Genomic DNA, 11806 nt, shown 5'->3' with positions numbered 1-11806 from the left:
TCTCAGGTTTCACGGTTCCTTGTGGGGCACATCGGGACACCCAGTCAGTTTTGGTTCTACTCGGTCTTGCACATCTCACCGAGGCACCCAAAAAGGGTCATAGCCATGAAAGCCATTTGGCTTTTCCATCCTCACCTAGCTGGGGGTTCCCAGCACCCACGCAGCGGGCCCCACCGCCTTCCCATGAAGCATAGGAGGGCAGTTTGCAAGGTCACTTGGCAGCGGTGAGAAGTGCCAGACTGAACACCTTGGACGACGGGACTTTAAGAAACAGGGTCCCAGCAGTAGGCACACACGGCTCTGGGGTCGCTCAGTTTATTGGGAAAACGGGCACTGAGCGTGGTGAGCGCTGGCGCGGAAGCCTGGGGCGGGGGCGCTTTTCCTCTTGAAGAATTTCCACTGGACTTTGATGGCGAGCATCCAGTCGCTGACGTAGAGCCTCTTACAAGCGGAGGTGCAGACATGCGCCTGGCAGGGGGTCGGGGCAGAGGGGCCGCGCCTGGGGCGGGGGCGGGGCCAGTGCCGGGGGCGGGGCTGGGGGCGCGGCGCGGCGCCGTTGGGGAGGGCCACGCCGCGGGCGCCCGCGCTTCACTTGCCCGCTTTCTGAGCCTTCTGTGCGGACTTGGTGACCTTGCCGGCGCCGCCGCTCTTCTTCTCCACGTTCTTGATGACGCCCACGGCCACAGTCTGCCGCATGTCGCGCACGGCGAAGCGGCCTGTGGGGAGAGATGCGTAAACTACCGGGACGCCCAGGATGCAGGATGCAGTTGCATTGGGCGACCGCAGAACAGCTTAAGCTGTTCTGACCGTCAGAGTCCCAGTAGCCTGGAACAGCAGCAAGTATGTAGTTCTTCAGTTAGACCGAACTAAGCCGTCCTGTCGTGTGGGGCCAGGGGATGGGAGGGAAATTACTAGACTTGCTTTTGGCCGCGGGGAAGTCCCTTAGGCGTTCTTCTTCAAAAAAGAAGAACTGTGTGTGTGTGTGTGTGTGTGTGTGTGTGTGTGTGTGTGCATGTTTGTGCGCTCGATGAGACCTCTTACTAAATGCTGCGTTTTCCTCAGTTTGCCATAGTAAAGGAACCCCTGACCCTGCCCGTCAGTACCGCATTGGGTTACACCTTGGATCACCCGGCTCACCAAGAGGTGGGTACTGTGAGAAGCTCTCCACACACATGGGTTTTCCAGGGACCATCTCAACAATGGCTGCATCACCAGACTTCAGGGACTTGGGGTTATCCTCCAGCTTCTTGCCAGAACGACGGTCAATCTTCTCCTTTAGCTCCGCAAACTTGCAGGCAATGTGGGCCGTGTGACAGTCGATGACTGGCGAGTAGCCAGCGCTGATTTGCCCAGGGTGGTTCAGGATGATAACCTGAGAGCAGAGGGGAAGTTAGCTGTGAGGAAGGTCTCCTGGGACAGGGACAGTGTTAGGTGGGGTGGGTCCAGTCACAGGGTCATCTACTGATCCTCATGTTTTTATGCAAGGAATGCTCAGGCCACCGGGACCCCACTCATACCCCAACATTTTGCTAAGCATGTAGCAAACTATGAGGCAATCAAAAGATAGCTGCACTGTTTGAAAGGACCATAGTAGAATGGACGCATTGTACAGCCAGGACAGAATTGGACCGCAATCATAATGCTTCTATTACGTTTCAATAATACTGTCCTTAAAATTCTTGTCCCATGAAGAGGTGTTAAAAAGAGCTTCAATAAAAATATAGAGAGAAGGAGGCCAGCAAGATGGCTTTGAGGACAAAGAATGATACTTGCTGCTGGACCTTGAAGACCTGAGTTCAGTCCCTGGGAGCAACAAGATGGGAAGAGAGAACTGATTCCAAGTTGCCCTCTGACCTCCACACGTGTGCACATGTACACACATGCCGCACACACTCACATATACACACTAAATAAGTAGATCTATTTAAAAAAAAATAAGAGAAAGAAGTCTACACTGATACCCCAGGCAGTACACTAATAAAAGCCTTTTTATAGACCATATCCCAGGGGAGGATTGCCCAGAGAGGCCGTGGTCCTGCTTACCTGCTGGTGACTCTGAGCACCCGTGTAGCCTTTGAACACTGAGTGGCTTTCGGGTGAATGGAGGGCCTTCCTCTTCAGTGCTAGGCAAAGGCCAGCAGCTCTTGTTCCTGTTACCCCCACCCATCTCTCCTATTCTGAGGAGGAATGCCCACATTCCCTAGTGCAACCACCAACCTGAGAGGTGAACTGGGCAGCCTCCTGAGGCGGGTCAGCTTTGCTGTCCCCGCAGACATTGCCCCGGCGAATATCCTTAACGGACACATTCTTCACATTGAACCCGACATTGTCACCAGGCAGGGCCTCGCTAAGTGCCTCATGGTGCATTTCCACAGACTTCACCTCTGTGGTGATGTTGACTGGCGCAAAGGTCACCACCATACCAGGCCGGAGGATACCGGTCTCCACTCGGCCCACAGGCACGGTCCCAATGCCTGGGCCAAGAGAGGGTACTGTGAGATGGCAGGCCAGAGGAGCGGTGCAGGGCAAAACATACAAGCAGGGAGCCTGAAAGTATACGGAGCTCAGGACTTGCTCCTCTCTGAAGGGGTCAAGGAAGATAGCGTCAGGGAGGGTATAAGTAGACAGGGGGTTCCTAGACAAGCAGAGGGTGAGACAGAAGGAGAGTCTCAAGGATAAGGGAGGGTAGAGAAGGGAGGAGCATCACAAGCTCCTCCCCCTTCCCTGAGAACCTCTCCCTGTGGTGTGTGTGGGTCTACTCATGCCCTCATGGGACTCCCTGAGTCCTGCTGTAGCACTGTGGTCCTGCCACTGAAGAGGCATCTGGTCACAGCACTTCTGACAGGCCTGCTTACACAGATGGTCTGGCTTCCACAGGGATACCTTGAAGAGCAAGTGGCTGGGAGAGGGAGAGCTCTCCAGCATCTCCTGGAAGCTTGTGGGTGGGGTGGCATTATGGGATGGCAGAAAAAAGCCAACAGTCACGCTCTGTGTTGGAGTTAAGCGTGAGCGTGATATTCGCATTCCTCTCCCTTTGCTCGTCTCATATGAGGCTTTGGTTTCTGTTGGCCCATATGACCTGCATTTCTCACTCCTGGACTAGGATTGCCTCCTATGAGACAGGCACCCTCCACCCTGCAGGCAAAGTGTAAGTCGGTTCAATACTCCTATCTTATGTCCCTAGCTTGCGGCTGAGTGCTGGAGGGGGTCCGGAGTGAGAAAGGGATCCTATGGAAGGCTGAGTGAACAAATGGATGGGTGGAGGTAGGTGGGAGGGGCCACTGTGGAGGTGAGTGGGAGGGGTGACTGAGTAGACGGATGGATAGGGTGGATAGATAGAGCAAGAATCAAGATTCCTTGTTGATATCCTGGTCAGGGTTTGGGGCAGAGCAGGCAAGCTCCTGCCACAAGCAGTGAGCCCTAGCACTGAACCCTCACTCACCCCCAATCTTGTACACATCCTGCAGAGGCAGACGAAGGGGCTTGTCAGTGGGGCGGGTGGGGGGCAGGATTGTGTCCAGGGCTTCCAGCAGGGACACGCCGCTTGCATTTCCTTCCTTACGCTCTACTTTCCAGCCCTTGAACCATGGCATCTGGGCAGAACCAAAAAGGAAAACAAAAGGGTGCCAGTTATCACAGAGCAACTCCCCTGACCCGACCCTCAGCCTCCGATCTCCAGGACCTGCCTAAGGGTAGCCTTGGAAGGGAGCTCGACCATTCAAGCTGAATAGCTTGCTCCTTATCCCTCCTCTCCTTCCTAGCCTCACAGGGACCCTGAACAAACACAGCTTAGGAAAGAGGGAAGGGACAAACCAAGCAAACAAAAACAGCTTCCCCAGACTGCTGTCATGCCCCCACCACTTACAAATGAGACCACTCAGCCTGGCCTGATTCCCTAACTCCCCTGGGATCTGACCAATCATAGCCCTAGACAAGACAAGTACCAGGGGAATGGGGACCCAAGTCTAGCCAATGACCATGCCATGGATAAAATCCACCCTCTGCCCTTACCCCAGAGTTCTGCTCCATACCAAACTATCTCCAAGCTCAGGTCTAGCACCACCACCACCACCACCACCACCACCACTACAATGGCCTCTCTGGAGGATGACTTCAAACCCCCCTGACAGAGCTCCTCATGGTCTACCTGCCACAGACAAGAAGTAAATCCACCCAAGGGGCTTTGTGCACTCCTGCTTTAGTATTCATGGCCAAGTTCCAAGCACCTCAGGTCAACAGATGACTCCTGTTGGGACCTAGACCTTGGTCTATCCAGAGGAAACCCCTGTCCTAGAAAGGTGGACACTAAGCTGTAGCCAGCTTTGCAGCTGCCACCGTGATAAGTGAAAGTATGGATGGGCATAGCCCCAGAGCACAATAGAGCAGTAGGAAGCAGAGGAGTTTCTGCTGATCAGAAGTGCCCAGGGGATTCTAAAGTCCTGCTAATCATACATCAGCAAGAACAAAATGGAGTAACCCCTGCCTGCCAAACTCTGTCCTTATACCACCAGGTACTGGGTCCCCAGCTATCTCCAGAGAACCTAGGCTTCTACCATTTTACTCACGGTGGCAGCTGCAAAGCTGGCTACAGCTTAGTGTCCACCTTTCTAGGACAGGGGTTTCCTCTGGATAGACCAAGGTCTAGGTCCCAGGTCATCTCTGAAAAATGTCCTCCTCTTTACTCCCAAGTAAGAGTCCCAACCCAGAGCTGCAGACTGTCTAAGTTTCAAGCTTCCACATGACCTGCCCAAACACAATCCTCCACTCTTCAGGCTAGCCTCAGGACATGCTTGCTTCCCAGATACCAACCCACTTCAGACTAAAGGGGGAGGCAGCTGAAAAAAAAAAAAAAAAAAAAAAACATGTGGCCTTACTGTTTCTGAATAGTTTTTTGTTGTTGTTGTTTTGTTTTTGTTTTTGTTTTCTTTTTTTGGTTTTTTTGAGACAGAGTTTCTCTGTATAGCCCTGGCTGTCCTGGAACTCACTTTGTAGACCAGGCTGGCCTCGAACTCAGAAATCCGCCTGCCTCTGCCTCCCAAGTGCTGGGATTAAAGGCGTGCGCCACCACATCTGACCTGAATAGTATTCAAACCCAGGGCAGTGACTTCGGAGAAATAAAAACTGGTTTTCCCCCATAGTGAGATCCGGGACCCAACAGGCAGTGTCTGTAGGGATGGCTTGATGGAACCATCATTTGCCAGAAAAGGGGCCTTATCTTCCTCTTCTGGCCTCTTAAGGAGGCTGAGTCAGAGAACTCCAAATGCAGGTCCCTTACTAGGGGGTCTTCATCACCGCAGAACTCACAGAAACCCACCCGGGCCAGGAGCCTTGGAGCCCTGGGCTCTTGGGAAGGCCAGCACTGTCCCCACCAAACCATCTCCACTCACATTAGGTGAAGGCTCCAGCATGTTGTCACCATGCCAGCCCGAGATGGGCACGAAGGGCACCGTGGCTGGGTTGTAGCCGATCTTCTTGATGTAGGCGCTGACCTCCTTGACAATCTCATCATAGCGCTTCTCGCTGTAGGCTGGTTCCGTGGAGTCCATCTTGTTGACACCCACGATGAGCTGCTTCACACCCAGAGTGTAGGCCAGGAGTGCGTGTTCCCGGGTTTGCCCGTTCTTGGAGATGCCTGCCTCAAACTCGCCCACACCGGCTGCCACGATCAGCACTGCGCAGTCCGCCTAGCCAACAGGTCAGACACAGTGAGCCCCCACCAGGCCCTGCCACCCACATAATGGGGCCTGGGCAGTTATGCTGGGGATGGAGATTCAGGGTATCTACCTCAAGGGCAACAGGGGAATCTTGAGTCAAGGAGGCCCAGACTGGCCATCAACTCCACTGCCAGCAGGGTATGGTCCTTGGATGAGTCACTGATACCCTCTGGTTCTGTCCTCTCTGCCTGTGACTGACTGACTGCCTTTCTACTCACATGTCACTGTATCTACTCTGGGCTCTTCTATAAAAATCTGTGTGTGAAGGATATGCCTACATGTCCCCCTTGGTCTGTCTGCTGGCCCCAGCAGAGGTAACCCTGCAGGCACCCCGTCTAGCTGAGATATAAACACTGACTCAGTTCTTGAGGGACTCTATGCCCAACAGGATGGAGAGGACATGGAGATGACATGGGTAGAGGTCTGCCGAGGCAGAAAGTGCAAGAGACGCTGACACCTGAGGAGAGCTCTTGGGCCCCGCGTCACTGAGCTAGGTGCCCTCCATGCACACCTGGGATGTGCCTGTAATCATATTCTTGATGAAGTCTCGGTGTCCTGGAGCATCGATGATGGTGATGTAGTATTTGGTGGTCTCAAACTTCCAGAGGGAGATGTCGATGGTGATGCCACGTTCCCGCTCGGCCTTCAGCTTGTCCAGCACCCAGGCATATTTAAAAGAGCCCTTCCCCATCTGGAAGGGTAGGGGCACAACTCAGGATAGGACACAGGACTCTGAGGTCACATCCACCTGCCATGCCTGCTCTGGCCCATGGGAGCAGCCATGGAGAGGTGACAGTTGGCTTAAAGCACCTTGAACTGAAGACCTCTGTCCCATCTCTCTGGTGCTGATCCCCAAACCCTGCTCTGCCTCACCCCAGGCCGCCCAGATCAGCCAGCCCCACCCTCACTCCCTTCCTCAATGGTTGTGGACAAGTCCCCCAGCAGAGGGCGTGAGGGCCTGGGAGTTGCCAAACTATCCTTGCCACCTGAGGCTAAGGCTCTACACCCAATTAGAGATCAATTATCTCATTAGGTTTGGGACTGTTAAAAACAAAACAACTCTCTAAGTTATTTTTTTTTAAGGGAAATTTTTAAAAATGAGTAAATTGTTCAAGGTTTTGAGAAAATCCCGGTTCCAGCTCTTCCTACAGCTGATGAATAACTCTGAGGCGTCTCCCCTCCCCACTTCCACCAAAACAGGAGAAGTAGGAACAGCCCCACCAAGAGCAAGGCTGGCTGCTCTTTGCAAATTTGTGCCAGGGTGAGACTCCTGGTGAGACTCCTACAGCCTGGACCACAGTTTGTGGTCATCAATGCTCAGCTGAACACCACTCCCTACCAGAATCTCACATGACATGTTTGCTTCTGCATTCCAGGGATGATGCCCAGCTTGGAGGGGCTACCCAGACAGAGCCAGACAAAACCCCGCTGGGACCTGATCCAAGTGGCCGTCAAACCCTCAGGTCCCTCCTACCTCCTCCCTTCAGCGCACCCCCTAAAAGGTAAAAGCATCAGGCCTAGACACACATAATTGTGGCTCAAAGCCCCATATACACACAGGAGCAGGAGCTCTGCATAGACAGTTGATGCCCTCAGATCTGCCTTAGCCCTTATCCAGGAGCCAGCTCTTCTAGGAATGAGCAGGGTTAGGGGCAGAGAAGAGAATCCAGTTACAACCACTGCTCATTCGTAGGTCTCAACCAAGAACAGGCTACCAAGACCCCACACACACACTCCAGGTACTATCCTGGACCAGCAACCCTTCTCAGCTTATCTGGAGAAAGTGGAGCTGGCAAGCCTGCTGCCCATCAATCAGCTATTAATAGCATCCTTGAGCCCTGGCTGTTGCCAGACAAGCGAGGACAGCACCACATCCAGCCCAGCTTCAGCCCTGGGGAACAAGAGGATAAGGCTTGAGGGTCTCCTGGCACTGGCCCACTGAGGCCGAGTCCAGAGCCTTTGGATGGACCTGGGGAGGGCACAAGTTCCCCCTCCCTCAGTATGAGACAAATCTAGCAATGTTCTCAGAGGGAGACTGCTCTGTTCAGCCCTCCCATCACCAGGCACCCATATCCTCTGCACTGAAGGAGGTAAACTGAGCAATGGCAGCACCAGGCCCACAGTGCTCACCTCTGCTGCCTCCTTCTCAAACTTCTCGATGGTCCGCTTGTCGATGCCACCACACTTGTAGATGAGGTGGCCTGTCGTGGTGGACTTGCCTGAGTCCACGTGGCCAATGACCACAATGTTGATGTGTGTCTTCTCCTTGCCCATTCTGCCTGGGTGAGGGAGGGGCTGGCACTGTGGGGGCTCTGGCTTGGGGATGAGGGTATATGCTGGGCAGGAACTCTGTGGAGTCAGGGATGAGGGAAACAAGTGATTAAGGGGCCCAAAGAGAGCCCAGCAGAGGTACCCACACCATTCTTGTATTGTTAGGGAGCTTGCCCTGACCCAGTCCTCTCCTGAGCCAGAATAGGGAAGAATGACACCCCCCCCCAACCTAACCCCATTCAGCCACATTTCATTCATAAGCCACCTGTTTCTCTACCCTATACCTTAGCCCAAATGCTCCGTTAGTGTGTAAGTGTTTGGAAAGGTGATTTGGAGGCAAGTTCCTTAGGGAAGGGTTAATCAGGTCTGGACATCACAGAGCAGCAGACTGAGTGAAGCTCTGGAGCAGCCAGGAGCCCTGTGATGAGTCACTGTGCCCAGCTCTAGGGTGCATTGTCCTCCCTGTCCTCGATGCCACCCCCCCTTCACACACACACACACACACACACCAGGGAGGGACACTGCCCTACCCCCATCTGCTGCCACCATGAAGAGAAGGCCAGCACTCCTCAGCCCCTCCTCGGGCAAGGGCGCCATCTTCCTCCCTATGCCCACAGGCTGGCAGAGGAGACAGCTGGATGGTGCCCAGGCATAGGCCCAGAATAGCTCAGGCCCTCCCCACAGGCAAGGGGCAGCCATCAGGGCCGAGAGGTGAATGTCCTGTTCTAGCCAGAGAAATAAAAATCCCACCTGGCCCAGCTCAGCAAGTGCCCTCAGAGATGCCCTAACCCTCTCCCCTACTATCTAGTCCAGGTCCTGTGTCTCAGTACCCGCGCATCTCAGAGGTCAACCGTGAAGCTCAGGCCTGTTGGGGTGGGGGGTGCATCCGAGGGTGGGAGCCACATAGGACGCGATAGGGGTCCTCAGATTTCACCACCTCCCCCACCCTACTCTGACAAATCACGGACATCCCCAGGGCCCCAAACCACCGCGCCAGCACTTTCACCAACCAGCCTGTCAAGCCCAGCAGAGCCCAGACAAGCCCCAAGGTCACGGTGACAGCATGATGGCAGGTTTCAGGAGAAGGCCCCCCTCCACTGTCACAATCGCCTAAGGGACTCACTACCCGACTGCCACGGGGACCCACCATGCCCAGTCTAAAGACACCCTCCCTCCGCCCCCAGCCCAGGGGTGCAGCCCAGCTAGGTGCCGCATATTCCCTTCTTCCCCGGGACGGGTTCCCAGAGAAGCGAACCCTGGTTGGAAACCCTAAGCAAGGGTCTCAGACCGGGATGTGCGTCCTTACCCAGAGCCGAGGACTCAGTCAGAGGGACTGGTGGCGCCGGCGCCGGCGGTTTTATCTCTCCAGGAGGGGGTCCACCTATTGACGGTGCCGGCGCAATGCACTGCGCCCCTGCAGTACGGCAATGCGGTACCGGAGGGGGGAGGCGGGCTCCGAGCGGCTGGCAGATGGGATGCGAAAGATGCGCGGACGCAGGGGCCGCGCACCCACGGACGCGGGCCGGCGTAATGAGGATCCGAGAGGACGCAGCTGCAATGATGCACCGGAGCGAGGGAGAGAACCAGTGAGCGAGAGCGCAGACCAGGAGAGAAAAACAGGCAAAAGGGCGGTGCAGCGCGCAGAGGTGGGGGCAGGGAAACAGAGCCAGGAAAGGAGGGGCAGGGATGGAGAGAAGCAGAAAGAAACAGTAGAGAGAACTGGGGTAGCAGAGACAGTGGTTGCTGGAGAGCAGGGGGGAAAAAAGGTACATCCAACATAAAGATGTACCCAGGAAGGTGGAACACAATAGGGAACCAGCAAGTAGACTAGGAGAGAAGAAGCCCAAGCCCAGGTCAAGATCCCTGCAAGCCCTGATGTGGGCATCCATTGCTGGCCCTGATCATGGTTGAGTCCCGGTGAACATGAAGCTCATTTTCCAGAGGTTTTCCACGATCCCCGCCACCCCCAGCACAAGTGCTTATTCACATGGACCCTACATGACAGGCCCTTGAGGCAATCAGCCAGTCCAGCCCGCAGCCCAACCTTCTTATGAAGCCCTGGAAAGAGGTTTTTTCTACCTATTCCCTTAGGTGTAGGGAATTTACAAAGCCCATTCTCAGATGGTCTTACCTAAGGTCACCAAGAACATCCAAACAGGGTTCAGATCCCCACTCTCCTTCAGGCTCCATTGGTAGGAAGCAGGGAGCCCTTGAGATTTCTAGAAAGATTAGGATATCCCAAATAGACCTTAAGGGGGTTGTGACCACCGTGTATCACCAAGGGTTTCTTCAGAGGTGCCTATCTTGTCATTTAACCCAGACATTCCCGTTTTCCAATACTGCCACCTGTCCTAACCCAACCAGTCTTTGTGGCTGCAGGTAGGAAGCAAAGGTTCCTTGAGTATTTATGCTGATTGACAGCAGGCCTATACTTATTCCTTCTACCCTGGTGTAGAGTAGATCTAGACATAGAAGGCCCAGGTCAGGGCCCAGCACCTCTTACTGAGGCAGCGCCTGTTAGGGGCCCCTGGAGATGGGTGCCCAATTAGGGCAACTATCAAGTATGAGGAGAGAGTAAGGTAAAGCCTAATGAGGGTCTGTCTAGCAGAGGGCAGCCAGAGGCTAAGCAGGGCTCTCAGATGACCTGGCACTTTTGAAGACTGCTGAGACCGTCAACTGGGAGCCAGGAATTAAAAATAAATGCCTGGCAAGACATTAGCATTTACTCCACCCACTTGTCCAGCTCATCTCTCCCTGAATGCCTTCCTTCTTGCATGGAGATGACTGGGCCTGGTTTCGGAATCAGGAGGTAGAGTGGGCTCAATAACGAGGCCCAAAACCCAGCATCTTTGTGAATAGCTACCAGTCCTTAGCTTTGGAGTCGTCTCCCTCTATCTGGGCAGCAGTGAGCCAGCAAGGCCCAAGGCCAGGAGCTTACCCATCTAGAGGACTGACCCCTAATGACCAGAGGTCATGTCCTGCCTGAAACACCTATACATTGACCTACAGGAGGCAGGTCAAAAGTACCTCCCTGTCATTAGGACATACTTTGCCTCCACTGCAAATCCCTGAAGCCTTTGTTGGTATGAGAGACCCTGGGAATAGGCAGAAAACAGATTTTTAAGAGGTTAACAGTGTTGAGCAACAACATACTCAGCCTACCTGATAGGGGGCCTTGAGGCCAGCTGTTCTAAGGAGCTACTAAGCCAGCAGCGCTGAGCAATGGCCAGGCACTCAATAGCGCCAGCAACGGGGCAGCTATTGCTTCAATCTGCATGTATCTCCCAAGTTGGGACTGAATCTCCAGGAAGTAGTGCTGGTATGGGGCTTTTAAGTCTTGAGGGCTCCAGCCTGATCCTACCATAAAAAGTGCCTATGGATGGTTCTCCTGCCTTCCACTGTAGAGCCTAGTTGAGCACCTTGCCAGAATTTTGGACTTCTCTCCTCTTCGACTGCATGCTTAGCAGCACTTAAGCAATGAAGTCTGCAATACTGAACAACATCAGGTTCTATAAGTAGGGCTCAGGGACCCCAAAACCTATGAGGAAACTGGGCAAAACTAAGCTCAGCACCTGAGACCACACCAGTGGGTAGCTCAAGGCATTAGAACTAAGACAGTGTAACTTCCAGGCAGAAGCCTGCGTTTCACCTGTGGCCACAACCTCTGCTACTATTCATGTTTCTTCAGTAGCCCTGGTCACGGTGGCCCTGGGAAGCTGCCAGAGGTGGGGCAGAGCAAGCAAGGAGAGGCTACAGGAAACCAGGATTCTTCCTACTGGCAGCATGGAGGACAGGGTTCAGGTTCTACACCTCTTCAGCCT

At 54.1% G+C, this 11806-nt stretch overlaps 1 protein-coding gene across 1 annotated transcript; it reads right to left on the bottom strand.

The window, feature by feature from the left end:
* Positions 1-299: 299 nt before the first annotated feature.
* On the bottom strand, positions 300-9580 carry Eef1a2 (eukaryotic translation elongation factor 1 alpha 2). The gene is made up of 8 exons (XM_085831547.1): positions 9292-9580; positions 7845-8063; positions 6226-6405; positions 5388-5684; positions 3443-3593; positions 2218-2474; positions 1138-1372; positions 300-716 (listed from the first exon to the last, which is right to left on the bottom strand). Exons 2-8 carry the CDS (start codon positions 7986-7988, stop codon positions 589-591), a joined length of 1392 nt encoding a protein of 463 aa, XP_085687673.1. The 5' UTR covers positions 7989-8063; positions 9292-9580; the 3' UTR covers positions 300-588.
* Between the last annotated feature and the right edge of the window lie 2226 nt (positions 9581-11806).

Source organism: Mus caroli, unplaced genomic scaffold (assembly GCF_978045245.1).
Source record: "Mus caroli unplaced genomic scaffold, Mus_caroli_1 scaffold_2, whole genome shotgun sequence".
Lineage (NCBI taxonomy): Eukaryota > Metazoa > Chordata > Mammalia > Rodentia > Muridae > Mus > Mus caroli.
This window is presented reverse-complemented; position numbering and strand designations above follow the sequence as displayed.

Excerpts from the sequence above, each read along its gene's own strand:
- Eef1a2 (XM_085831547.1), bottom strand. The coding sequence starts at position 7,988 with ATGGGCAAGGAGAAGACACACATCAACATTGTGGTCATTGGCCACGTG. Across the intron at positions 6,406-7,844 it reads TTGAGAAGGAGGCAGCAGAG|ATGGGGAAGGGCTCTTTTAA; the intron begins GTGAGCACTGTG and ends CTACCCTTCCAG. Across the intron at positions 2,475-3,442 it reads GGATGTGTACAAGATTGGGG|GCATTGGGACCGTGCCTGTG; the intron begins GTGAGTGAGGGT and ends CTCTTGGCCCAG.